The 27,555-nt window shown below is 46.0% G+C and overlaps 1 protein-coding gene across 1 annotated transcript in view; it reads left to right on the forward strand.

The window, feature by feature from the left end:
• ITIH6 (inter-alpha-trypsin inhibitor heavy chain family member 6) overlaps positions 1 to 27,555 on the forward strand; it is a 191,660-nt gene that overhangs the window by 148,228 nt on the left and 15,877 nt on the right. Inside the window, exons 9-12 of the mRNA XM_086940184.1 lie at positions 2,878 to 2,907; positions 7,324 to 7,347; positions 26,731 to 26,775; positions 26,860 to 26,973. Of these exons, the coding sequence (XP_086796310.1) occupies positions 2,878 to 2,907; positions 7,324 to 7,347; positions 26,731 to 26,775; positions 26,860 to 26,973 (213 nt within the window). The remainder of the gene's footprint in view (positions 1 to 2,877; positions 2,908 to 7,323; positions 7,348 to 26,730; positions 26,776 to 26,859; positions 26,974 to 27,555) is intronic.

Here is a 27,555-nt window from a genome sequence, read left to right on the forward strand (position 1 = left end):
GTCCATTCTCCAATATCCAAAATGAAACAAGATGGCCGTCAGTGACAGATGGGAGGCGTGATAGGCAAAATCCAAGATGGCCGTCCTTCTGTGACAGATGGTAGGTCCATTCTCCAATATCCAAAATGAAACAAGATGGCCGTTAGTGACAGATGGGAGGCATGATAGGCAAAATCCAAGATGGCCGTCCCCCTGTAACAGATGGTAGGTCCATTCTCCAACATCCAAAATGATACAAGATAGCTGTCCTTCTGTGACAGATGGGAGGTGTAATAAGCAAAATCCAAGATGGGCGTCCTCCTGTGACAGGTGGTAGGTCCATTCTTCAACATTCAAAATGATGCAAGATGGCCGCCAGTGACAGAAGAGAGGCGTGATAATCAAAATTCAAGATGGCCACACTTCTGTGAAAAATAAGATGTTACATTGGTATAATCCAAGATGGCGGATCGTCTGGAGGTGTTTTATAAACAAAGATCTATGGTTACAGGTTATTTGGGAAAGGAGGAGTGGCATGGCAGGAAAAATGCAAAATGGAAGTTCAAGCGATATGGAGCTTTGAAATAGTATTGAGTCCTGGCTCTGCATGATCTTAAAATAAATTTCAAAACTGTGCATAAAATATCTAAATTTTAAAATGAAAGGTGTTTGTAGAGATCTTTTCAGTTCAGTTTAAAAAGACGAGTAGAGAAACAGATAAATACAGTGTTAAGGGTCATAGTAGTTTTGTTTTCATTCTCCACTGAATCTTATTTGTAAAGCAGGAATGTAGATGTATGATGTCAGAAAGCAGCACCACTTCATGTATAAGTTTGGATCCCCAAGATTTTTCAAGCGGGTTCATCTGAAGGTTCTAAGGGCAGCCCTGGAGGTGTGGTATAGGGTAAGGATCAGCTGGAGGATCGGCTACTATTCAGATCTGGCTCCTGTTTGGGACTCGCCCAGAACCCCGGAATGTCTGAGAGATACCCTGGCAACACCAATAACGAGAGCGGGAATTACTATCTGGACGGAATTGATTGATATTGAGGGGGTACATCCATGGGAATATCTGAGGGCAAAGGTAGGGACTGGATTATCAAGATTTAAATACCTTCAGTTAGTCTCCTGGTTCGCTGCGGAACGGGATGAGATAAAAGGAAACGGGAAATTGAGAGGCTGTGTCAATCCATCCTACCAGTTAAAAAGGAAATATCTATGTGGTATAACCATTTATTAAAGGCTGAAGATCTTGGGATCCCACCCTCAGAGGCGGCATGGAGTCAATCCACCATGGCATTGCAGGCAGAGGCCCTCTTTGAACCATTTTTAAAGACACTATATAAGTTTATAAAACCTGCCTGCTTGAAAGAGAACCATTTTTTGTCATCAATAGACTCTATTATACACCGTATAAAATAGCAAAATTTGCCCCAACACCTCCACCTAAATGTCCGAGATGTCACACTTCGTTAGCCAACGACATACATATTTTTTATGAATGTACAGAGATGGAACATTTTTGGGAAGAAGCGGGGGACACCCTGTTGGGAGTTTTTAAGACCAGGGTGGAGGTAAATCTCTCCTTGGTCTTATTTGGAGATGATGGTCTTTTTTGTCAGACTGCTTCGTGGCAGGACAAAGGTCTGTTATTATATATGATCCTATTGGTGAGGAGAGAAATCTGCAGGAGATGGAAAGACCCTTTTCCCCCGATAAGAGAGGACTGGCTTAAAGCAACATTTGCCATGGCCCGGCTGGAGTGTGAGGGTGTAGAGGATAAGCGATCTAACATCTGGCATCCTCTAATGAGTTGGGGACGAAATCTAAGACTCACCCAGTTGGTCCAATGATTACACCATGTCCCCGTACTAAAAGGGGATAGGTCAGGTGACCCAAGTGAATGCGGTAAGCAAAGTGGCCCCCTGTTAGAGTATAAGGCTGTACAAGATCCGCAACAACTTGACAAGGTGAGATGAGGACTAAAAAAAAAAAAAAAGTAGGAAGCTGAATGTTATCTGCAGACCAGATGACGAATATTGCCAAGAATGCCAAAGCGGCTGTTCTTTTAACTATAGTAATTAGATAGGAACAGGTCCTTGGCATTCCTAGCGATGTATTTGTTTTGCCAGAAAGTGAAAAAAATATGTGTGTGTGTGTGTAACTATCAGTTTTCAGATGTACATAAGCTCCTACTAGTATTTGGAAGGATACACCCAAACAGCCAATCGCATGGAAGTGAGACTAAATATTCCTATGGGCTGATCCAAAATGCGATTGACAATGTCTCAAGCCAATGACCGAAGGGGCGGACTCTAACAAGCCATTGTACTGAACTCTAGAGGTTGGCTTTACCAGACCCAAAAGACAAACTTTTAAATTCAAAGGAAATATGAAGTAGGGACCAGGTGTTGAATGAGAAGGAGGGCTTCAGCCCCCATCAGCAGGCTAAGGATAAAGAACAGGAGAGGAGGAGGAGAGGGCTTGGGGGGCTCATGCAGGGCCCTAAGAAAGGCTGAGAGGAAGAACGCTCTCTGTGATCTAGTGAAAAACATACCATGAAGGAAAAATTAAATAATAAAAGTCATCAAGTTGAATTCATCAACTTGAATCAGGTTTGCCTTGAAACTTTGGAGGACATGGTTTCACCTCCACCTGTTTCACCCAGCTGGTTATCCACCAAGAAGGACAGAGCTTCCTAGCAGACATGAACTGGACTTTTCTTATCAGAGAACGGGTCTGCCCTCTGTTAGAATCAGGTGTAACTCTCACTAGCTGTGCAAAGAGGCCGACAGGATTCACCTTTGTTGTTTTAATTGTACTAAGTTTGCACCAGTGACCTGTATATTTCAGTTAACCCCTTACAATGAATATTCCTTCACTTCTTTCTCCCTTCAGGCGTGGAAGGAGACTTTGAGGACTACACAGGTAAGCCGCCTTCAGACTGGGAGCAGTTCAGGAGGATTGGGGGATGCCACAGAGGGAACAATCTCCTGGGTGTGTGGTGCATCTTCAGGTATGAGGGTAGACAACATATTGGACCTATTTCACTACAATGTTGGAAAATCTAAGTATAACCTAGTTCTGCAAAAGCAAATTCTGGTTCCAAATTCCACATTGTGAGTCACAAAATTAAGATAAGTAGATGTAAAGGAACAGGTTTGGCAGAAAATGTGCAGGTACTGGTGATTTTCTACTCTCATAATTTATTTTCCAGAAAGCCACCACCCCACTGGCCACTATAACAAAATGTGACTCTTGCCTCCCACCTGTCCTCAAACACCGCCTGCAATGTCTGGTGGGGCAAAGAGTAGACTTTTATTTATTAGTTCCACCCCCGACCCATCAACTCCTCTGGCAAACGGCTTCTGCAGCAGAGGAGGCCAGACCTTTGTGGCGCATCGACCTCTGTTCTGGAGTTACAGCCCAGCCTAACTACTAGGGGCGCTATAAACCGAGGAATGTCCGGGCGTGTAATCAGTAACTTCTACCAGTCACTCACGAGTACCTGTCTGCTCAATGCCTTGTTATTCTTCAAGCGCCAAGAGTCCCTTGAGACTGCACTGCACTTTATTCAATACATAACTGTAAGGGTTGGGCAGGAGAATGATATTAGACTGGCCATGCAAAAGCCATAGAGCCCCCAACAAATATGTTGATGAGTGGTCCAAACATTGTGCTTGTCTTTACCACACTGTCAGGCAGGTTTACCGCATGGAGCAAATGTACTAGAGTTTGCAACTAGGAACATAAAAAAATGCAGTTTCAAGTAGATTTCCATGCATTCCCTGCCCTGAGAAGTCCTGGGAGGTGGGGATTCATAAATTCAGGAAAAATTGCAAATATTTAGTAAAAGAAAAAACTACAAATACCAGCATAAAAAGTTCTGTTGGTTGAAAACCCAGAGCTGGCTGAAAGTGAAAATGCACACGGATTGTTACAATAAAGGACTTTAACCTAATTGAGTTTGCCTAGACGCGTTTGCTTTCTAACAATTGACACACCAGAGACCAAGTTGTTGCAGTACAGGAGTTAAACTGCATTACCATAGCATGTGCTTAAACATCCCTGTTTCACTCAATCAGTTGCTAATCTAGCAATTTTACTTTCTACACCCCATGACGTTATATTACAATGCATTCCCATAAATATGGATTGTAGAAATGTAATAGAAAATAGAATGCGTTACATAACTAACTAAATTGGATTTTGACCATTACTAAATTGTTGTAAAATCCTTGCTGTCATTCATGATCACATTTAGTAAAATGCTGTATTTATTTATGTTTTATTACTGACATGCTTACTGAGATGTAGTCCAGCCCTTATGATAGTGAAAACATTTATTAAAAGGTAATGAAACCTTTACTCCAATGTGATATCACACAAATTCAAACTCAGTGTACACTGCCTTGGATGCAGTGTAACCATTATCCAAAATTATTAGTGTTAAACTTTTTACGCTTTAGTATATCCAGCATAAAAGTGCACGTTGTACTGCATTTCATCAAACGTTGCATTGCAATTTTGGTAACTGTACTGCACATCATTTACCTTTTTGGTAACATTTTCCAATGTTATAAATAAATAGTAATCAAACTTTAATAAAATGGAGTACAGCCTTTACTAAAATACAATAAATGTCGTAAAATACAGTGAAACATTATCTAAGACACAGTGTAACCTTTACTGAAATGCAGTGTGTACATAATATATGCTCTAGATATTCACTGAAATCTGTACTAAAATGCAGTGCAACATTTACTACAAATGTCATAAATTCTAGAAAGTAACTCAAAATCTACTAATATGCAGTTGAAATTAAAAATATAATGCAACATTTAAAAATGTATTTAACATTTTCAAAATTGCATTACTATACATACCAAAATTCAGTAGAACTTTTATTCAAGTAAGCAGTGTACATTTTAATAAAACACAATACAACAATTAATAACAAGGTTTGCCATCTTTACTATATGTCTGTGTGACGTTTACTAAAAAGCAAATACATATTTACTGAAATACTACATGTCTTCCCCTTAAATACATATCAAATGAAGTTTACAATTCACAAAAAAGTAGTATCATCTTACTAAACATTAGTATGACTTTTGCTAAAGTACAATACATAAACTATCATGTGATGTAAGCTTTACCAAAATACAAAGCTAATACATATGATATATGCCGTTTACTAAAATGTGATTTAAACTTTACTAAAATATGCTGTTATCTATACTAAAACGTGGTATTATAATTACCTACATTGAGTATTACTGTAACTTAGTTTCATTATAACATTACACTAGACTATTGTTTACCCTTTACCTAAATATTTACTATAATGGAGTATACCTTTATAGGCATACACGGTAACCTTTACTAAAATGCAGTATAACCTTTGCCTCATTATGGCGCTTACTAAAATGTAATAGTGCTGTATTTACTAAACCTCTGCATGAGCGTTATGAAAACAGAAACTATCAGCAGGACATTTGCTAACATCCAACATAAGTGTTGCTTCACTTTGATATGACCTTAGCTTGAATGTAATACATTTACCAAACTGTGTTGTAGACTTAAACATAAACTAAAATATAGCATGAGATTTATTAAAATGTACTGCAAACGTGAATAATATTCTGTATCATCAGTACAGGTATGACCACCCTCTACACAAGCAACGCATAAACTATGTCCACCTCCCTCTATGCAAGCAATGCATTACTTATGTCCTCTACCCTCTACTCAAGCACTGCTTGAACTATGTCCTCCACCCTGTACTCACGCAATGCATTAACTATTTCCTCCACACTATATGCAAGCAATGCATAAACGATGCCCCTACCCTCTACTCAAGCAATGCATAAACAATGCCCTCTTCCATCTACTCCAGCAATTCATAAACTACTTCCTCCACACTCTAATCAAGCAATACATAAACTATGTCCACCTCCCTCTATGCAAGCAATGCATAAACTATGTTCTCCACCCTCTACACAAGCAACGCATAAACTACGCCCTCCACCCTCTAATCAAGCAATGCATAAACTATGTTCTCCACCCTCTACTCAAGCAGGGCACAATTATGTCTTCCACCCGTAATACAAGCAATAAGCAATACATGAACTATTTCCTCCAGCCCCTACACTAGCAATGCATTACTTATGTCCTCTATCCTCTACTCAAGCACTGCTTGAACTATGTCCACCACCCTCTATGCGAGCAATGTACAAACTATTTCCTCCACCCTCTTCGCAAGCAATGCATAAACTATGCCTCCACCCTGTACTCAAGAAATGCATAGACTATGGGGTCGATTCGATTCGGGAAAAAAAAATCCGTACGATTTTCTCACAATCACTTACACACCGTACGGTGCGTACACCCCAAGATCGCAGGGGTATGGTGCGTACCCCTGCGATCATGTGGTGTACGCACTGTACCCCGCGATCGCAGGGTGTACGCACTGTACACCCAGCGAACTTGGGGTACGTGCGCACACCACAAGATCGCGGGTACGGTGCATACACCCCAAGATCGCAGGGGTACGATACGTACCCCTGCGATCATGGGGTGTACGCACCGTACCCAGGGCGTTCTGTACCTGTTTGGGGGCGAACTCTGCTTTTACGGCTGTTTTCAGCTCCCGTAGAAAAAGGGTCGTACGGTGCGTACCCGACACGAATCGTACTTGCCGGGTCGGAAAAAGCAGCCGCGAACCGTACAGATGTTGCGTACAGCGGGTTCCGAGGGAGATTCGTATGGGGATTTGATTTGTACGGTCTCTGTACGATTAGTACGGAGTCCAGTTCCTAGTACGAATCGTACTTCCTCGTACGTACGGGGGACGTTGCGGGGTATGATTCGTATGGGAAAAACGCTCCGAACGGCTATTCGGAGCGGTTTTTCCCAAATCTGAATCGACCCCCTAGTCTTCCACCCGCTACTCAAGCAACGCATTAACTATGTCGTCCACCCACTACTTAAGCAGCGCATAAACTATGTCCTCGACCCGCTACTCAAGCAATGCATAAACTATGTCCTCCACCCCCTACTCAAACAATGCATAAACTATGTCCTCCACCCTCATCTCAAACAATGCATAAACTATGCCTCCACCTACAGCTCAAGCAATGCATAAACTGAATACCGCATAAACTATGTCCTCCACCCTCATCTCAAGCAATGCATTAACTATGTCTTCCACCCTCTACACAAGCAATGCATAAACTATGCCTCCACCCTCTACGCAACAATGCCTAAACTATGTTTTCTCACGTGTTTATATAGTCATCAGGACACACCTACTAACCCTTGCTTTATTTCTATTTTTTTAAGACTATGCTGATGTGGATCAAGACTGTAAGTACAACCTTGGCCTCCACACATAGTTATCAAAGTGTGCAAAATCCGGTGACATAATTTGACACTTTCTGACATATCATTTTCGAATTTTCCAAAATGCTTTTACAAGTTTCCATTTCTGTGACATAATTTGCTTACTTTGTAAAATAATCTAAGGTTCTATCCTGGTTTTTGCTAATATAGAAAACTGCTAATATACTGTCTCAATTTAGAAATAATCTGTAATGTGGTAATATTACTTGTCACATTGTCGTTTGTGAATTCTTCAATATTGTCTTATGCGGTTGTTTCCTCAGCCTGCGACGTAGTTTCATAATTTTGCATTTGCTCACTCTGTTAACTTTTACTTTTTTACATAACTGGTGAAACTTTTCGATTCTGCAGAAATATGACTAATTGTTAATTGTGTGTTAGTACTTTATATTTTCAGAAAAATGTATTATAATTTGTTGTCATTGCATATTATTTCCTAGTTTAGTATCTTTGTTAAGTAGTTTGATATTTCTGGTGAAAGTGATATAACTTGTCACTTCTGTGAAGCGCAGCCGTCCTTATGTAATGGTCAACACTTGTTTGCTGGTGGCAGATTCCCTTGGCTAGTGCAAGCTCATCCTCTGCTCGCCAGCGGGCTGCCCCCCACTTACAGTCGGCTGCTTCCTTGCAGTGCAGCGGCTCCACTCTTTTTGCCAGCAGCGTTTTACCACCTGCTATGCGTCTGTATTTGTTTGTGTATGTATGTGGTATTTAGACACACAGTTACATTCCAGGTTGCCAAAATAATAGGCAAGAGGCAAAGTCCAATGGTATTTTGAGATCTTCATTTTAATTGCTTGATAGGACAACTGAAATATTGTGACGTTTCAACCCAATGGCATAAATCCTTGGGCCTCATCAGGACATAAACCATCTGTTTATAAACCCTGGGGATAAATGAAAGAGGGACATTAGCATGTATGAAGGCTATCAGTCCATTAGAGTATTCTCAAATGTTAACACTTACCTCAGTAGTCACTCAAATTCATCCAGATGTTGATGGCATATATCTCTAAAGTAGACGAATCGTCGTTATCAATGGCGATTAACTACAATTATAGACTGACAGAGTATTGTTTCAGCTTATAAAACCATATTATAGAGGACGGACGCTGGCCTCCTTACAATGCAATATGTATGGAGAAGGGTTGGTGGGGTTCACACTATACAACATCCCTGTTATCCCAAATGCATCCCTGCATAACTTAGCAATCCTACAATGGTGGGCTTGTATAACCTATAGCACATAGGTATGCCATACTTACATGGTGAATGCATATATATCAAACCGTCTCTCATACGTGACTTGTGTGTACCCATTAGTGGTAAAATAGTGATCCCGTCACTGTGCGTACATGCACTTGTGCACACTAATCATATTCACCCGTGGTGTTTGTGGACTCAGTCCAATATACTTGCCTACACCGCCAATCATCCTATAAAAAGAAGGCAAGGGTGAAGCTTCAGTTTATATGCATTTATTACCAGCTATTGAGGCAAGGCTGCGAGAAGCAGTTGTTTACAATACGTTTCACCAACATGCAAATCTCAGCATAAATATATTGACCGGAGCTGAGAGTAAAAGTGGCTCAAACTGTGATTTATTCATCGGTGACTAGCACTTACCCATTTTAGTGCAAAGGGCAATTCCTTCTCCCGTGTCATACGGTAGCAATGCTTCCAGTGAGAAACCGTGTATCTAAGTGGGGTTTGAAGAAGATACTGGAAAACCACAAGAGAATCCCTTGTTATGCACTTGGATAGAAATGATCAATTTGAACTGGTTTAATTTAAGCTAAGGCGCAACAGGTAGTAATCCGCAACAGCCGCCTGAAACTGAACTCAGACAAGACGGAAGTCCTCATCCTGGGATCTTCACCCTCCGCCTGGGACGACTCCTGGTGGCCCCCCGCCCTGGGCAGCGCACCCAAACCAACAGACCTCGCATGCAACCTGGGCTTTATCCTGGACTCCTCTCTCTCCATGACCAGACAAGTCAACGCCGTCTCCTCGTCGTGCTTCAACATCCTGCGCATGCTTCGTAAGATCTTCCGGTAAATCCCCACCGAGACCAGGAAGACGGTCACCCAGGCCCTCGTCACCAGCCGACTGGACTACGGCAACTCCCTCTACGCCGGAACCACCGCAAAACTCCAGAAGAAACTCCAGCTGATCCAGAACGCCTCAGCAAGACTCATCCTCGACATCCCTCGACACAGCCACATCTCCGGCCACCTGAGAGACCTGCACTGGCTTCCGGTCAACAAGAGAATCACCTTCCGTCTCCTCACCCACGCACACAAAGCCTTACACAACCAAGGCCCAGGATACCTCAACAGCCGCCTCAACTTCTACACTCCCACACGCCAGCTTCGATCGACCGGTCACGCCCTTACCGCTGTCCCCCGCATCCGAAGAGCCACCACAGGAGGAAGGTCCTTCTCCTACCTGGCCGCCAAGACTTGGAACTCACTCCTGACCCACCTCCGCCTGACCCAGGACCACCTCGCCTTCAGGAAGCAGCTCAAGGCCTGGCTGTTCGAGCAGTAGCGGACCCCCCCCTCCCCAAGCGCCTTGAGACCCTCCGGGTGAGTAGTGCGCTATATATAAATGCCTTGATTGTTTGATTGATCCTGTTGCTGTGCTTACAGAAGATGCATTACCCATACAGGCCTGCTATGTGCTGGTAAAATCTGCTCGGCACACTGATGAATGTAAGCAGAGGAAAATCCCTACAGGAGAAACGACTTACATCTCGCGCCTGGGCTGGTGGACGAGAGTTTGTAAGCATAAGCCACCTATGTTTAGATGGTGACGTGCTTTTTCTTTTTTCTCCTTGTTTCTTCTAATTTATCGATCACATGTTCTTGAATTTGTCTCTCTTTTATTGTGGTTGTCTCAGAATTTGAATGCAGAAATGAGTCAGTGGATGAATGAATGGATGCACAAGTGCCAAGGTGAGTGATAGAGTGTCTGTATGATGACTTATTGAGTGCCTATAGTCATCAATAATATAAAAGTCACTTCCATTCATATGCTGCACCTATTGACATTGCTAATGCTTGTTTAGTTTTAAAGCTTGGCTTGGGCATGAGATTATATTTGATTTAACACCTTGGGTGCTTGAGAGATTTTCCTCCTGTGCTGCATTCCCTTCATTCCCATTGTTCATGACGAGCTCAGCTCGTCATGAGCACAGCTCAACCGTGCCTCATGACGAGCTGAGCTCGTCATGAGCAGGGAGATTCACAATGGACGTTCCTTCCTCGAGACAGCTTGGCACAAGGGGTCGGCAGAAAACCCCGATCTGCAGGCGGCGTTTGCGGAATTTTGCCACTCTGCGCTCCCCTTGGAGCAAGGAGTTCAGCAAAAACTCCACCATTCACTGGTGGAGCGGATTTTACCAGCACGCACCACTCACCCCATGAGCACATAACAAAGCATTGCATGCTTCACGTGCCATGAGAGGTACCTTGGCATCATGATAGTCTAGCCATGCACTCTGCCTGAGACAGCAATAACATACACGCATTTACCTAGCTCTAATGTCCGTGATGCACGCGCCAAGGTTTGGGATAGGAGTGTTGGTGTCGCTCGTGGTGTGTGCTGCTTTGTCTCGTGGAACGAAGGGGGGACTGGAGGAAAATAGTGATCCGCCGTGGTCTTCTGGCCACACGGAACGGAGGGGGCAGAGTCGGTATCGGAGCCTTGAATCCTAGATCCCAGGACTGCGGAGCATGCTCTATATCGGTGAGTGCGACGGCAACTGGGGATATATCCATGGGCCCTAGCTGAGCCATCTGTGGGAAGCGGACAGGGTGCACGGCGCTGGCTCAAGGTGAGGGCTTATGGTGGGGGCCGGTCAGTGTTATGTTACAACCTGTGTGAAGAAGTGTGCTTTGAGCACAACTGAGGTACGGGGAGTTGCAGCTCTCTGGAAGTCTCAAAGGGTTTACAATGCACGGTCCTCCTCCTGGGACGGAACTGGGCCACGGCTAGGGCCTGGTTGTTCAGTGTGAACTGGACTTGAGCTCTGGGGGCGGGGTGGCAGTGCCTACCTGTGTTTGTAACACTTGGCCTGAGCTCCCCAGGGGTGGTGAAGATGCGGCTGCAGTGCAGCTGCTGTTGAAATAAACCAATGATCGCTGTGAGGGAAGGAGGTCCTGCATGTATTGACTGTGGACATGGTGGGCATCCGTGCCAGTGTGTGTGTGGACACCTAGAGTGCGAAGATAAGCAGAGTCCAGGCGGCGTGCAGTGCTCACCCCTGCATGCCTAAGGTACAGGACGAGAACTTGAAAACAGCACGCACGCGTCTAGCCTGTTTTGACCACCCCCCTGGCAATGAGCGGAGGCGCCAGTAAAAGCAACTGAGTCAGGCCTATCTCACCTTGAGGTGGATTAAGGTCCACTTTTTCCATATGTGTGCATATGTGGGGGAAGTAGAGGTCAGGCTTTCAGATTTCAGAGAGGGGAATTACTAGCAGAAGCACTTCTTTAAAACAAAGACAACTCAACGGCAAGCAGGGGCTAATCTACGTCAGATAACCCCTCCCCCTGCAAACACTGCTACAGCAGATGGCGAGCTCTGTGAACTAAATGTTTCACTAAATGTCTCGCTTCCCTATGCCGGGGGTGGGATAACCTGCAGGGCTGTTGTTGCTCTTCACCTCACCCTAACACCAGTAACGTGATGTTTCTGTGCACTGCAATCTAACATTGCAGACTGCGGCAGGTCTAAATACACAGTATGGAAGGAGACAGAGGTATTGCCTTCATTAGGACTGGGCGTCATTTTGCCACAGGCGGAACTCCGCGGAGTCTCATGGAGTTTCGACATAACTCCGCAGAACTCTGCAGAGTGGAACTCCGGGAGTTCCGCTCTCCGTAATGAAAGAAAACTGTTCAGTAGCAACAGAACAACAAACCCAACTATACGCGACAAAGCAGGGTGGAAAATCTACAGAATTAAATAGTTGAAGAGCTTTGTTGAGACTCACATGGTTGTCAAGCCATCAAATTTGCATAGACAAATCATTCAATAGTGAACAGCCATGGTGAACCTGGGAGCGATCAGTTGTATTGGGGCGTAATACTGGTGGAACGTTCACTACTGATGGAATGTGCGTTACTGGTGGAACGTTCACTACTGATGGAATGTGCGTTACTGGTGGAACGTTCACTATTGATGGAATGTGCGTTACTGGTGGAACGTTCACTATTGATGGAATGTGCGTTACTGGTGGATACTGGTGGAACGTTCATTACTGATGGAATGTGCGTTACTGGTGGATACTGGTGGAACGTTCATTACTGATGGAATGTGCGTTACTGGTGGATACTGGTGGAACGTTCATTACTGATGGATACTGATGGAACGTGTTACTGGTGGATACTGGTGGACCGTGCATTACTGGTGGATACTAGTGGAATGTGGATTGTGCATTACTGGTGGATACTGGTGGAACGTTCATTACTCTCGGAATGTGCGTTACTGGTGGATACTGGTGGAACGCTTATTACTGATGGATACTGATGGAACGTGTTACTGGTGGAACATGCATTTCTTAGTGGAACGTGCATTACTGGTGGAATGTGCATTGCTGGTGGATTCTGGTGAAACGTGTTACTGGTGGATTGTGTGTTACTGGCGAAATATGTGTTACTGGTGGATACTGATGGAACATGTGTTACTGGTGGATTGTGTGTTAATGGCAATATGTGTGTTACTGGTGGATACTGATGGAACATGCGTTATTGCTGGAACATTTGTTACTGGTGGAACATGCCTTACTGGTGGATACTGGTGGAACATGTGTTACTGGTGGAATGTGCATTACTGGTGGAACATGCATTACTGGTGGATACTGGTGGAACATGTGTTATTGGTGAAACATGCGTTACTGTGGAATATGCATTACAGGTGGAACATGCATTACTGGTGGAATATGCATTACTGGTGGAACATGAGTTACTGGTGGAACGTGCATTTCTGGTGGATACTGGTGGAATGTGCATTACTGGTGGAACATGCGTTACTGGTGGAACGTGCATTACATTGGAATGTGCATTACTGGTGGAACATACGTTACTAATGGAATGTGCATTACTGATGGATACTGATGGACAATGCGCTATTGGTGGAACATGTGTTACTGGTGGAACGTGATTTACTGGTGGAACATGTGTTACTGGTGGAACGTGCATTACATTGGAATGTGCATTACTGGTGGAACATGCTTTACTAATGGAATGTGCATTACTGATGAAACATGCGTTATTGGGGAACATGTGTTACTGGTGGAACGTGCATTACAGGTGGAACATGCATTACTGGTGGAATATGCATTACTGGTGGAACATGAGTTACTGGTGGAACGTGCATTTCTGGTGGATACTGGTGGAATGTGCATTACTGGTGGAACGTGCATTACATTAGAATGTGTATTACTGGTGGAACATGTGTTACTGGTGAAACATGCATTACTGGTTGAACGTGCATTACTGGTGGAATGTGCATTACTGGTGGAACATGCGTTACTGGTGGAACATGTGCTACTGGTGGAACATGCATTACTGGTGGAATGCGCATTACTGGTGGAACATGCGTTAGTGCTGGAACGTGCATTACTGGTGGAATGTGCATTACTGGTGGATACTGGTGGAACATGTGTTACTGGTGGAACATGCGTTACTGGTGGAATGTGCATTACTGGTGGAACATGCGTTACTGATGGAACGTGCATTACATTGGAATGTGCATTACTGGTGGATACTGGTGGACTGTGCATTACTGGTGAATACTGGTGGAACATGTGGTACTGGTGGAACGTGCATTACTGGTGGAATATGCATTATTTGTGGAACATGTGTTACTAAGGGAATGTGCATTACTGATGGAACATGCGCTATTGGTGGAATATGTGTTACTGGTGGAACGTGCATTACTGGTGGATACTGGTGGAACATGTGTTCTCCAGTATTAGGGGTGTCTTTCATAGATTCACATGCTTGAATATTCCCCGTCGTCGAAGTGGGAGTCCCACGGTAAATAAAAAAGCAATAATGCTAATATATATACATATGTAATATCATACTACATAATAAAACAGATAAAATATATACTGAAAAACCTCAACAAAGGTTCCTACATAGGAATGAATTAGAGAGAAAAAACTCATTTGCAACATATCAGTGTCATTATGTTAGTCCAAACTGCAGCCAATCAGGCTCAAGCACCCTCTAGAACCTTCTCCTCAGAAGCTCAAGCCCTCAGATTTTCTACCGCACGTCATGTGAAGAGAGGCTCCCGGAGCTCTGCTCAGTTTTTCTTCATACCTACTCTTCTACTCCGTGTTTTCTCAAGATGTCAAGTAAGAAGTCTTTATGTAGACCTTGCTCTTCCTGTGGGAAGCTGCGTTTGTTTGAGAAGGACCCCCACCAAAAGTGTATTTACTGCTTGTATCCACAACACAAGGTGGCTGACTGTAAGTTCTGTAGAACTTTCCCTCCTAAAACCCTCAGAGACAGGGAGGGTCGTCTCCTTTTATGGCTGAAGCACCTTCAAGATAAGGACGCAGTTTTATCAGACGCAGAAAGTTTCCAGTCAGGTCCTTCTTCTGTGGCTTCCAAGCGTGGCAGTGTTCAAGAGTTACCATCTCCCTTTCTAAAGAAGAAAAAGCTGGCTTTGACTGTAGCTACAGTACCACCTACTGCTACTATGACTGCTGTGTCTACTCCCACGAGACCTGGCTCTCAGGCGTCTTTTCCAGCCTCTATAAGTGTGGTTACACTTATGACAGCGCGGTCGTCGACGGGCTCGTCGACGACCATTCCATCGACGAGTTTGGCTACTATGGCTTCGTCGACGACTACTGTCACAACGACATCGGCGTCGTCGAAATTCTCGTCGACGGCTTCCACATCTACGAAAGCCTCTACCTCTTCAGTCTCGTCGACGGTCCCTATTATATCGTCGACGAAGAAGCCAACGTCGACGAAGAAATCATCGTCTACGGTTCCGTCGACGTCGAAGATCCCGTCGACGGCTAAGCTCCCGTCGACGACGAAGACTCCGTCGACGAAGACACCGTCGACGTCGAAGACACCGTCGAAGACACCGTCGACGACCCCGTCGACGTCGAGGACCACGTCGACCAGCTCGTCGACGACAGCTTCGTCGACGGCGAAGTTTTCATCCAAGGATTCGACGACGATCCCGTCGACAAACACAATGTCGACGGTAGTATCAAAGCCTCCTATGTCGACGAATACATCCAAGACATCACCGTCTCCGACGACTGTTTCAAAATCATCGTCGTCGACGCAAGGGTCTACGTCAACGGCTGTGTCGACGACAGCTTCAAGTTCTCTGTCCTTCGCCAATATGCCCTTAGTGCCCTTGGACACTTCAGTCCCTGCAACGGAGTCTTCTATCAGCATTGTGGAGGATTCTGCGCTCCAACTGCAAACACCTACTCTACAGCCACCTTCTCCGTTGTTCGTATCGGACCATGAGACGGAGTCCGTTCCGGATGAAACTGTTTATGGTGATGCTCAGAGTCCATCGGATTTAATAATCAAATGTCAGGACACTAGTTCTGAAGAAGATGAGGATGAGACTGTAGACCAGCACGAGGAACAATGCGTGCAGGTTCCTATGGCGGCTATTCCAATGTCGCTATTTTCCAACCTCCAGCATATGTTGGATGATTATAATAGAAGATTTCCGCCTACCCCCCAGGGTACTCCGGGACATGTTACCTCTGATGCAGCAATGTCTTTTCTGCCTCAGCAAACACCTCCTAGGCAATCTGCTCCTTCGGAAAATCCGCGTACAACTCTCCCCGCTAATTCACAACAAGATATGAATGATGAATCAGAGCCGGAAAGAGAGGAAGGTGAGGTTAATCAGGATACAGATGATGAACAAGATCCATATATGGCGGAATTCGATGACTATCGAGTTCAGACACCCTCGCCACAACAGGGCTTTTCCAGTGATTCACCTCCGGTTGACATCGCTAGCTTCCATAAATTGATGGATAAAGCGGCGGACCGCTTCAAGTTACCTAGGGTGCAGCGAGAGGAAGACTGTTTCCTTTATGATTTTAAGAACCAGCCTTATAAGCAAGTCCATACCATACCAATCATAGAATTTGTTTGGAAAGAGGGGCTAAAGATCATGCAGGCTCCTAACTCCTTGCCTGCTCAAATACCTCGATTAGAGAAGAAATATAAGGCCCCAACGGGCTCGCCTGCATGTTTACTCTCGCATCCTAAGCCAGACTCCATAGTGACTCAGGCAGCGCAACGTTGTGCGCGCAACCCAGCAGCGCCTATCACTTCCCCTCCCTATAGAGAGGGTCGACGTTTAGATGCAATTGGAAAGAAGTTTTCGTCCATGGCGTCTACTTCAGCCCGTGCCGCAAATGCTCTGGCCATTTTAGGTCGTTTCGACCGTCAAATGTGGTCAGACATTTCCGTGCTGCTTGCGCAACTTCCGGAAACATCCAAAGCGGAAGCGCTCCAGATCCTTCAGGATGGGCAAAGAGCTTCGGAGGAAATGATTGACTGTGCTGTGGACGTGGCAAGTACTGCCTTCCGTATTCTTGCCAGTGCTGCGGCGCTCCGACGCCAGGGATGGTTGAAGTCCACGTCGTTCAGGCAAGAGGTCCAGTCAAAAATACTTGACATGCCGTATGATGGAGAATCTTTGTTTGGTTCTCACATCGATGAATCATTGGAGACCATAAAGAAAGAAACCGACACAGCAAAGTCGCTTGGGTCCTTACAGTTCAAAAAGCAGCCTTTTCGTGGAGCGCGTCGACGGGGCACCTCGTCCAATTTTTCACGAGGAGGACAATCGCAATACCGCCAGTACAATCAGGGAAACCAACGTTACTCGAATCAGCAATCTTCTCGTCAACAACACTCCAAGTCCTATAGAGGAAAGTCTACTTATAGAGGTTCCAACAACAACAACAAACGTCAATGACTTTCAAGTTCAGCAGAATGTTGGAGGGCGAATCTCGCAGTTTTACTCCCAGTGGTCTCAAATAACATCAGACCAATGGGTTTTGGACATTGTGCGCAAGGGTCACGCCTTGGAGTTCACAGAGATTCCTCCTCATTCTCCGCCTTCGGGCCCGCCACCTCCCCATCTAGAAGAACTGCAACATCAAGTTCTACTTTTGTTAACAAAGGGTGCAGTCGAAGTGGTTCCTGTATCTCAGCGAGGGAAAGGTTTCTATTCAAGGTTTTTCCTCATTCTAAAGAAGACGGGGGAGTGGCGTCCCATTATGGACTTGAGAGCTCTCAATCTATTCCTAAAGCAACAATCTTTCCGCATGTTGACGTTGTCGGAAGTCTTGCGACTTCTCTGCAGCGGAGGTTTTTTAACGACAATAGACCTGCAAGACGCCTATTTTCATGTGCCAATTATCCATCGACATCGGCAATACTTGAGGTTCAAGATGGGTCACGTTCACTATCTGTTCAAGGTCCTACCTTTTGGCCTCCGATCAGCTCCTCGTGTTTTCACGAAGGTTCTGGCTCCGGTCATGGCTCATCTGCGTCTTCAAGGGGTCCAGATATTTCCTTACCTGGACGATTGTCTTCTAAAATCCCAATCCTCGCTCCAGTTGGCTCACGACACACGTTTGTGCCAAACCCTGTTCAAGTCTAGGGTTGACCATCAATGTGGAAAAGTCACACTTCATGCCTCTGCGGAACAGGAACTTCCTCGGAGCTATCCTAGACACGGACGTGTCAAAAGCGTTCGTCTCCATCGAACGGCGACAGAAGATAGTTCGTCTGGTCTCAACCATCAGGTCAAAAAAGTCAGTTTCAGTGCGGATGTTAAAATCATTTCTGGGGATGGCATCATCTTGTATCGCACTGATCCCAAATTGCAGGTTGCGTACCCGTCCTGTACAGGAGGAATTGGACCTGCAATGGCGACAAGTGTCAGGGTCGTTCAACGACCAGGTGACAGTCACACCCCGCATGAAGACCAGTCTGCTCTGGTGGGAACAACGAACCAATCTGGACGAAGGGGTCTCTTTCCTTGCCCAGCCTCCGGATCTGACATTAACCACGGATGCGTCCATGGAAGGATGGGGTGCCCATCTCCTGGACCTTTCCATCAAGGGAAAATGGACGGCGATTCAGCGAACCTGGCATATCAACCGACTGGAGTTGCTGGCAATCTTCCTGGCGCTCAAAGCATTCTTGCCCGTGGTGCAAGGGGAATCGGTGCTGGTTCAAACAGACAACACCAGCAGCATGCACTACATGAACAAACACGGCGGCACGAAATCTCAGCCTCTGTCTCGTCTAGCTCAAAGAATTTGGGAATGGGCACTTCGTCACAACATTTCTTTGACGGCAGTCCATCTGCCGGGAGCATCCAACATACTGGCAGATTCCCTGAGCAGGTCTGCGTCATCCACTCACGAATGGGAGTTGCACCAACCAACTCTAGACCTGGTGTTCCGTCGATGGGGTCATCCCAAGATAGACCTCTTTGCAACCCCAATGAATCGAAAGTGCCAGACTTTCGCAAGTTGGCATCCTCATCCAGAATCCAGCGGCAATGCCCTACTCATGGATTGGAGCGGACTGTTTGCTTATGCGTTTCCACCGATCCCATTGGTGCCAAGAACGTTGTGGAAGATGCACAGGCAACCCTGCCGCTTGATTCTAATCGCCCCACGTTGGCCCAGGCAGGCTTGGTTTTCGGAACTCCTTCTAATGTCACAATGCAAGCCCATTCATCTCTATCCACGTTCGGACCTCCTGACGATGGACGGCGGACAAATTTGCCATCCAGACCCGTCGACGCTTCAATTGTCAGCATGGAACCTGAGTACGTTGAATTTGCCTCCTTAACTATGCCCCAAGAATGTAGAGACATTCTAGCGTCTGCTAGAGCTCCGTCAACCATCAAAACATATAAGTTAAAGTGGAAGCGTTTCTGTCATTGGTGCGCTGCATCCAATATTTATCCAATTGATTCCACTCCGGAGCAACTTTTACCGTTCTTTCTGAGCCTCGCTCAGTCTGGTCTCTCACATGCCACATTGAGAGTCTTTCTGGCAGCCATTTCACGCTACCGCCATGATGGCTCTACGTCTCTCTGTTCATCCAGAATCATCCAACAGTTCTTTAAAGGTCTTTTCAGGAGGTTTCCTCCGTTAAGGCGCCCTCCTCCGGCATGGCACCTCAACGTGGTATTATCACAACTTATGAAGCCTCCATTTGAGCCGATTCACCGAGCACAAATCAAGTTTCTTACCTGGAAGGTTGCTTTACTTTTGGCTTTAACATCGTCTCGTCGTGTAAGTGACCTACACGCTTTTACCATCAAGCCTCCGTATTTACAGTTTAAGCCCGATGGAGTGTCACTTCGTACCAATCCTACTTTTCTACCAAAAGTGCCTACTGACTTCCATTTGAACGAACCTGTCTTCTTAGAAACTTTTTTCCCGGATCCTAAATCTCCAGCAGAACAACGACTACATTCTTTAGACATACAACGTTGTCTAAAATTCTACATTTCCAGAACAGCCCCTTTCCGTAAATCCGATCAGCTATTTATAGCATATGGACTGCTGCGAAAAGGGCATTCAGTGACTAAACAAACAGTTGCACGATGGCTTTCTTCAGCCATATCCTTTTGTCATCAGCAGGCTGGCAGGCCTTTACCGAGTCCAGTGAAGGCACATTCAACAAGAGCGATGGCATCGTCCACCGCGTTGTTTGCGGGGGTGCCTCTACACCAGATTTGTCGAGCAGCGACATGGTCTAGCAGGCACACCTTTACCAGACATTATTGTTTGGAAGCTGTCAACGAAGCGGATACCGCAGTTGGGCAAGCAGTGCTTCGTCATCTTTTCAAATAAGGTGAGCCTCTGTTCCCTCCTCCATTCCTTGAGATTGCCTTTGCTTTTAAGCTATTGTTGTTCTTTTCAAGTGTTAAGAATTATTGCAATCTCAGTTCTAGGAGGTTACTGCTATCTATTCTATTCAAGCATTTGAATCTATGAAAGACACCCCTAATACTGGAGAAGAACAATTGTTACTTACCTGTAAACAGGTGGTTCTCCAGTATTGGTGTCTTTCATAGATTCACATGCGACCCTCCCTCCTCCCCTCAGAGGCTCTTGTTCTCCTCATACGCTCTTATTACTTGTGCTACGAAAATCTGAGGGATTGAGCTTCTGAGGAGAAGGTTCTAGAAGGTGCTTGAGCCTGATTGGCTGCAGTTTGGACTAACATAATGACACTGATATGTTGCAAATGAGTTTTTTCTCTCTAATGCATTCCTATGTAGGAACCTTTGTTGAGGTTTTTCAGTATATATTTTATCTGTTTTATTATGTATTATGATATTACATATGTATATATATTAGCATTATTGCTTTTTTATTTACCGTGGGACTCCCACTTCGACGACGGGGAATATTCAAGCATGTGAATCTATGAAAGACACCAATACTGGAGAACCACCTGTTTACAGGTAAGTAACAATTGTTCTTACTGGTGGAACGTGCATTACTGGTGGAACATGTATTACTGGTGGATACTGGTGGAACATGTGTTACTGGTGGAACGTGCATTACTGGTGGAATGTGCATTACTGGTGGAACATGCATTATTGGTGGAACGTGCATTACTGGTGGAATGTACATTACTGATGGAACATGCGTTACTAGTGGATACTGGTGGAACATCTGTTACTGGTGGATACTGGTGGAACATGTGTTACTGGTGGAACATGCGTTACTGGTGGAACATGCGTTACTGGTGGAATGTGCGTTACTGGTGGAATTTGCGTTACTGGTGGAACATGCGTTACTGGTGGAATGTGCATGACTGGTGGAACATGCGTTACTGGTGGAATGTGCATGACTGGTGGAACATGCGTTATTGGTCAAACGTTCATTACTGATGGAACATGTGTTACTGGTAGAATGTGTATTACTGGAGGAACATGCGTTACTGGTGGAACATGCGTTACTGGTGGAACGTGCATTACTGGTGGAACATGTGTTACTGGTGGAACATGCGTTACTGGTGGAACGTGCATTACTGGTGGAATGTGCATTACTGGTGGAACATGCGTTACTGGTGGATACTGGTGGAACATGTGTTACTGGTGGAACATGCGTTACTGGTGGAATGTTCCTTACTGGTGGAACGTGCGTTACTGGTGGGATGTGTATTACTGGTGGAATGTGCATTATTGGTGGAATGTGCATTGCTGGTGGAACTTGCGTTACTGATGGAATGTGCGTTAAAGTAGTATGTGTATTACTGGTGGAACATGCATTACTAGTGGAACGTGCGTTACTGGTCGAACGTACGTTACTGGTGTAATATGCGTTACTGGTGGAATATGCGTTACTGGTGGAATGTTCCTTACTGGTGGAACGTGCATTACTGGTAGCATGTGCATTACTGGTGGAATGTACATTTCTGGTGGAACATGCACTACTAGATTGTAGAAAAACAGTTTTTCTCTAGATATCATCAAACACTGCTTGGCGTTAATCGCCTCTAATTCTCTCAGTTATTAGCTAGTCAAATAAAGAGGCAGGCGCTGGACACTGGAAAACGATGAACAGGTTTATTTCTCCAGAGGAGAACACGTCAGTTCGGACAAACGAAATGTCTTCTCGAGGTGCTCTAACTGCATCTCTGTGGCGTAGCATTTCATACACAATCGTAGCTCTTTATTGCAGGGTAACACATTCCTGACAGTAGTTTATTACATCCCCGGAATCCCCGCTACCAGCTAGTTTCCACACATACCCAACAGCAAATGTCCCCCACCCCGGTCTCAGCAGGTGATTGTTATCGCACAGCTGGGCATTCCGGCAGGGTCTGAAATATGCGTAATCGGTCAGATCTAAGAGGGTTGTGGCATTGATTAATTCCGACCCCTTTGATGGGGAGCAAGTTCCTACTGTACTGGGGCAATAAACTGTATCCGCAGGGGCTGGTTATTTCCTGGGACCGGATCGAACAGCCAGGTGTAGGGGAGGGGGTTATCGATGGGCCTGTTCGTGCATGGGGGATGAAAGGGCATGGGTGTTTGGCACGGGAAGTGGCTCTGGGGCTGGGTCGCACTGAGGATGCTTTATGACTCTAGCATGCGTGCTTTGGGGTTGTCAGAGCGCGGTGGATGATAGCGAGGTCAGGGTGATGCGCTGGTGATCGGCAATGTACAAAATGGCAGCGGTATCTAAAATGGGTGCCGCTTACGCACATACGGTGGCTCTTGTTAGGCAAGATGGCGCAGGACATGTTCACGTCTGTCGATTATATTTTAACAAGTGGAGCGTGCGTTACTGATGGCATGTGCGTTACTGGTGGAACGAGCATTACTGGTGGAATGTGCATTACTGGTGGAACATGCGTTACTGGTGGATACTGGTGAAACATGTGCTACTGGTGGAAAATGTGTTACTGGTGGAATGTTCCTTACTGGTGGAACGTGCGTTACTGGTGGAACGTGCGTTACTGGTGGGATGTGTATTACTGGTGGAAGTGCATTATTTGTGGAATGTGCATTGCTGGTGGAACATGCTTTACTGGTGGAACGTGCATTAAAGTAGTATGTGCATTACTGGTGGAACATGCATTACTAGTGGAACGTGCTTTACTGGTGGAACGTGCGTTACTGGTGGCATGTGCGTTACTGGTGGAACGTGCGTTACTGGTAGCATGTGCATTACTGGTGCAATGTGCATTACTGGTGGAATGTGCGTTACTGGTGGAATGTGCATTACTGGTGGAATGTGCATTACTGGTGGAATGTGCGTTACTGGTGGAATGTGCATTACTAGTGGAATGTGCATTACTGGTGAAATGTGCATTACTGGTGTAATGTGTATTATCAGTGGAATGTGCATTACTGTAGCATGTGCATTACTGGTGGAATGTGCATTACTACTGGAACGTGCATTACTAGTGGAATATGAGTTACTGGTGGAATATTCCTTACTGGTGGAATGTTCCTTACTGGTGGAACGTGCATTACTGGTAGCATGTGCATTACTGTTGGAATGTACATTTCTGGTGGAACGTGCGTTACTGGTGGTATGTGCGTTACTGGTGGCATGTGCGTTACTGGTGGCATGTGCGTTACTGGTGGAACGTGTGTTGCTGGTGGAATGTGCATTACTGGTGGAATGTGCGTTACTGGTGGAATGTGCATTACTGGTGGAATGTGCATTACTGGTGGAATGTGCGTTACTGGTGGAACATGTATTACTAGTGGAATGTACGTTACTGTTGGAATATGCGGTACTGGTGGAATATGCGCTACTGGTGGAATGTTCCTTACTGGTGGAACGCGTGTTACTGGTAGCATGTGCATTACTGGTGGAATGTACATTTCTGGTGGAACGTGCATTACTAGTGGAACATGCGTTACTGGTGGCATGTCGTTGCTGGTGGAACGTGCGTTACTGGTAGCATGTGCATTACTGTTGGAATGTGCAGTACTGGTGGAATGCGCATTACTGGAAGAATATGCACTACTGGTGGAATGTGCATTACTGGTGGAATGTGCGTTACTGGTGGAATGTGCATTACTGGTGGAATGTGTGTTACTGGTGGAATGTGTGTTACTGGTGGAATGTGCATTACTGGTGGAATGTGCATTACTGGTGGAATGTGCGTTACTGGTGGAATGTGCATTACCGGTGGAATGTGCATTACAGGTAGCATGTGCATTACTGGTGGAACATGCATTACTAGTGGAACCTGCGTTACTGGTAGCATGTGCATTACTTTTTGATTGTACATTTCTGGTGGACCGCGCGTTACTGGTGGAACGTGCAATCACCAGCGGTAGACGGAGTGCAGGAATCTAACGCTCCTGTTCATGAAAATGCTCTTTTAGGCACAGTGCCCTTCCCCAGCACTGCTCCCTGTGCAGTCTACAGAGTCTTTTCACTCTGGTCTTTGCCAGACTCGCTGTCATGGGTCCTTCATGTGTGTGACAAGTGTCCTCACTCTCTGAACCGGCCGGCCTCGTGCACCACCACATTTCATACCCTGTGTCATCGTGTGTGCAGGAGGCCTAGATTGACTCTGGTGCAGTGGTCCATGCGAGAGGGCCACGTCCCACACCCACCGGTAAACAAAGCAGCGAGGGCGCTGCGCAGGGGTGGGGGGGTGACTTATTCTTTACGGAAGGGACTTTGGCGGGAAGAGCTCCAAAAGGTTTAACTGTGTCCTCAGGAACAGGGGGGTCTCCGAGAGCTAGGGGCCAGCTGGTCCCATGCCAGGAATGTCCTGACACTCGGCCAACAGCAACTCTGGGCTCTGGTTTACGAAAGATCACAACGGTGCACTGTTGGGTTCTAGGCAGGCAGCCTTGAGGGGCTGAGGTGGAGGCTAGAGCCCGAGGTTCAGATGGAAAATCACCGGCTTGTCCATGGAGGTCACCTTAGAACATGCACTTGATGTGGGCCAGAGGTCTGACACGTGTGAGGAACAGCACTGGTGAGAGAGGGAAGTGCCCTGCAGGACTATGAGTGGGGAAAAGAGGCAGAGATACAGGCTTACAGCATCCTTCGAGGAGGGATGCAGGCAGACGGTAACTGCTTCCGCCTTCTATAGCCTGGTCCCTGGTAGCGAACATGGGCGGCAGGTCAAGATGGCCGACAGGTTATGAGGTAATCCCTGCTGCTGTGCCCTCCCCATGAACGCTGGCCCTGATTTCATCTACTTGCTCTCTGTGCCACTGGATTCAAGCAAGCCTGGCTGATGAAGGGTGTTACCTCGAAACTGGTCCCAGGATGCTTGTTTCCGGTCCAGGGAGGACCTGGCCTGGCAGTTCGGTCTGGACTGTTCCCATGATGCACAGGGTTACACTGATTTGCATATGACTGGGTCCAAATTGCGGTGGCGTAGTGGCAAAAGAAGGATGGATTTAACCCAGATCTGTGACTGGAGGTGAATGTTTGCATTGTCAGCATTCCGTCTGTCATTTGTTTGCTGTGGCACTGATTTCATCTACAGCAGCGATCGGGGGTTTCAGTTCCTGAAGAAGCGACTGTGCATCGGATGGAAACAAACACAAGGAGATGATGGACGGGACACTGAACCTTATCAGACGCAGCGAGAGGCGTCAGCCTTCCTGACTTAACGCCTCACCCCGCCACTTCAGAAACTCAGGGCTGCACCATATTTACAAGAATATGGTGCAGCCCTGCGTTTCCCCTTGTACTGGCGCTACACGTAGGCGCCATGGTGCAAGGGTGTTTGCGTGCAGGGAAGATTGTTTATGTGCCGGAAGGTGTCCCTTCCGGCACATAAACAATCTTTAAATGCTGTTTTGTAACTTCTTTGTCTGCTTCTTAATGCAGAACACATGGAAGTTGCAAAACTTCATTTATTTTTAAATGATTGTTTTTGTGTAGGGACGGACACCTTCCTGCACATAAACAATCATTGGCCTTTTGCTGTTTCTATGTGCGCTGCCCAAGGCAGCCACTGAAAACAGCAAAAAGGAGGAAAAATGAAACATTTCTCCTGGTTGCACCAGAGTAAGACAAGGTTTCCCTGGTCTTAATTCTGGCGATGCCTCCTATTTACGCCGCCCTTGTAAATATGGGGCAGCGTCAGAATCAATGGGTGTTGCGGTGCATTGCCCACAGCAACACCCATTGCCCTCTCCTTTCACGCTAAGCATAGCGTGAAAGGGGACCTTATTTACAAGGCAGCGTTAAGCCACATTAAGTGGCTTAACGCTGCCTTGTAAATAACGCGAAGCCCCAATCGCCACAAGAACGTCACAAAAAATTACATTCCCGTGGCGATAGGAGCTTGTACATATGCCCCAAAGTATCTGCAGACATGGGGTGTCATGCATTATATAGTATGTTAACGCTCAGATAACACCAAAGCAAATCAGGAGTCATGACTAACTAGAATTATTTCCATGTAAGGACCTTCTCCGACCAATCCCTGTGCAGATGGGCGGAGAGTTGCATCATAATGCTCTACTTGAGAAGTAACAGGACTTCAGTGGGTAACCCAGAGAGGGGTTTACCCCCTAAAGCCATCACCGCAGCTCTAAGTATAGGGCACTGGCAGGTTGATTGGGCATTTACGAACCCAGAGTGGGCACTAACGATGGACCTGCCTAGAATCCCAGGAGGCGCTTGAAGCGTTGAGCGTTTGGGTCATCAAGTGTTTGTAAGTCAGAAAAGCGGACTTATGTTTTGGGGTGGTGAAGCGGATGTACGTTTAAGGTGGTGGAGCAGTTAGTCATAGGCTGATGTCTTTGGCCAGAGAGGTCACCATTCTTCCCCTCTTGCGTTCCAGATTACATCATCGGCTCTGCTGGAGCGCAGACCTTTACGTCCTCAGGTAAGGCACCAAATGCACATAGATTCTTTACGCTTGCATCAGCTAGATTTGTCAGAGTGACCCTCGTTCTCTTGTTCCCTTCAGCTGACGGTGACCCTCACTTTGTGGTGAGCCTGCCCTCCTCAAAGGACAAGCTGTGCTTCACGGTGGACGGACGCCCTGAGGACGTCCTGAGGCTTTTGTCGGACCCTATCGCAGGTACAGCATGTGTCTACATACCCTACAAGGTGAATTGTGTCTACAGGGAGAGAGGGAACTTGGCTGAGAGCACGGTGCACACGCCCTGCTCCGGTTACCAGTGTTCGATACCAGGGTTATAAGGTTGCCGTGCCTTCTGCCATTATGACGTCTTGTATATAGTGTAAGTTGTGTTGGTACTCGTTTCTCCCCTCCACGTCCTCAAGTCCTCCGCAGTATAGCCATGCTGCAAAGCAAACCCTGAAAAGGAACATGCGAGAAAGAACGACTACATCTAACACTACAGCTGGGAGCGTAGACTCCTGACAACCATTGTAACTGCAAAGTAGCCACTTGGTCAACCTGATTTGCTTTCAACAAAACATGGAGTAAGCTGGAAGTAGGATGGTCGAATGAACTATCAGGCATTAGCAGGAGTAAGATGGTCGAATGAACTATCCGCAATTAGCAGGAGTAAGATGGTCGAATGAACTATCCGCAATTAGCTGGAGGTAAGATGGTCGAATGAACTATCAGGCATTAGCAGGAGTAAGATGGTCGAATGAACTATCCGCAATTAGCAGGAGTAAGATGGTCGAATGA

The sequence above is a fragment of the Lissotriton vulgaris genome, chromosome 10 (genome assembly GCF_964263255.1).
Source record: "Lissotriton vulgaris chromosome 10, aLisVul1.2, whole genome shotgun sequence".
In the NCBI taxonomy this organism is placed as follows: domain Eukaryota; kingdom Metazoa; phylum Chordata; class Amphibia; order Caudata; family Salamandridae; genus Lissotriton; species Lissotriton vulgaris.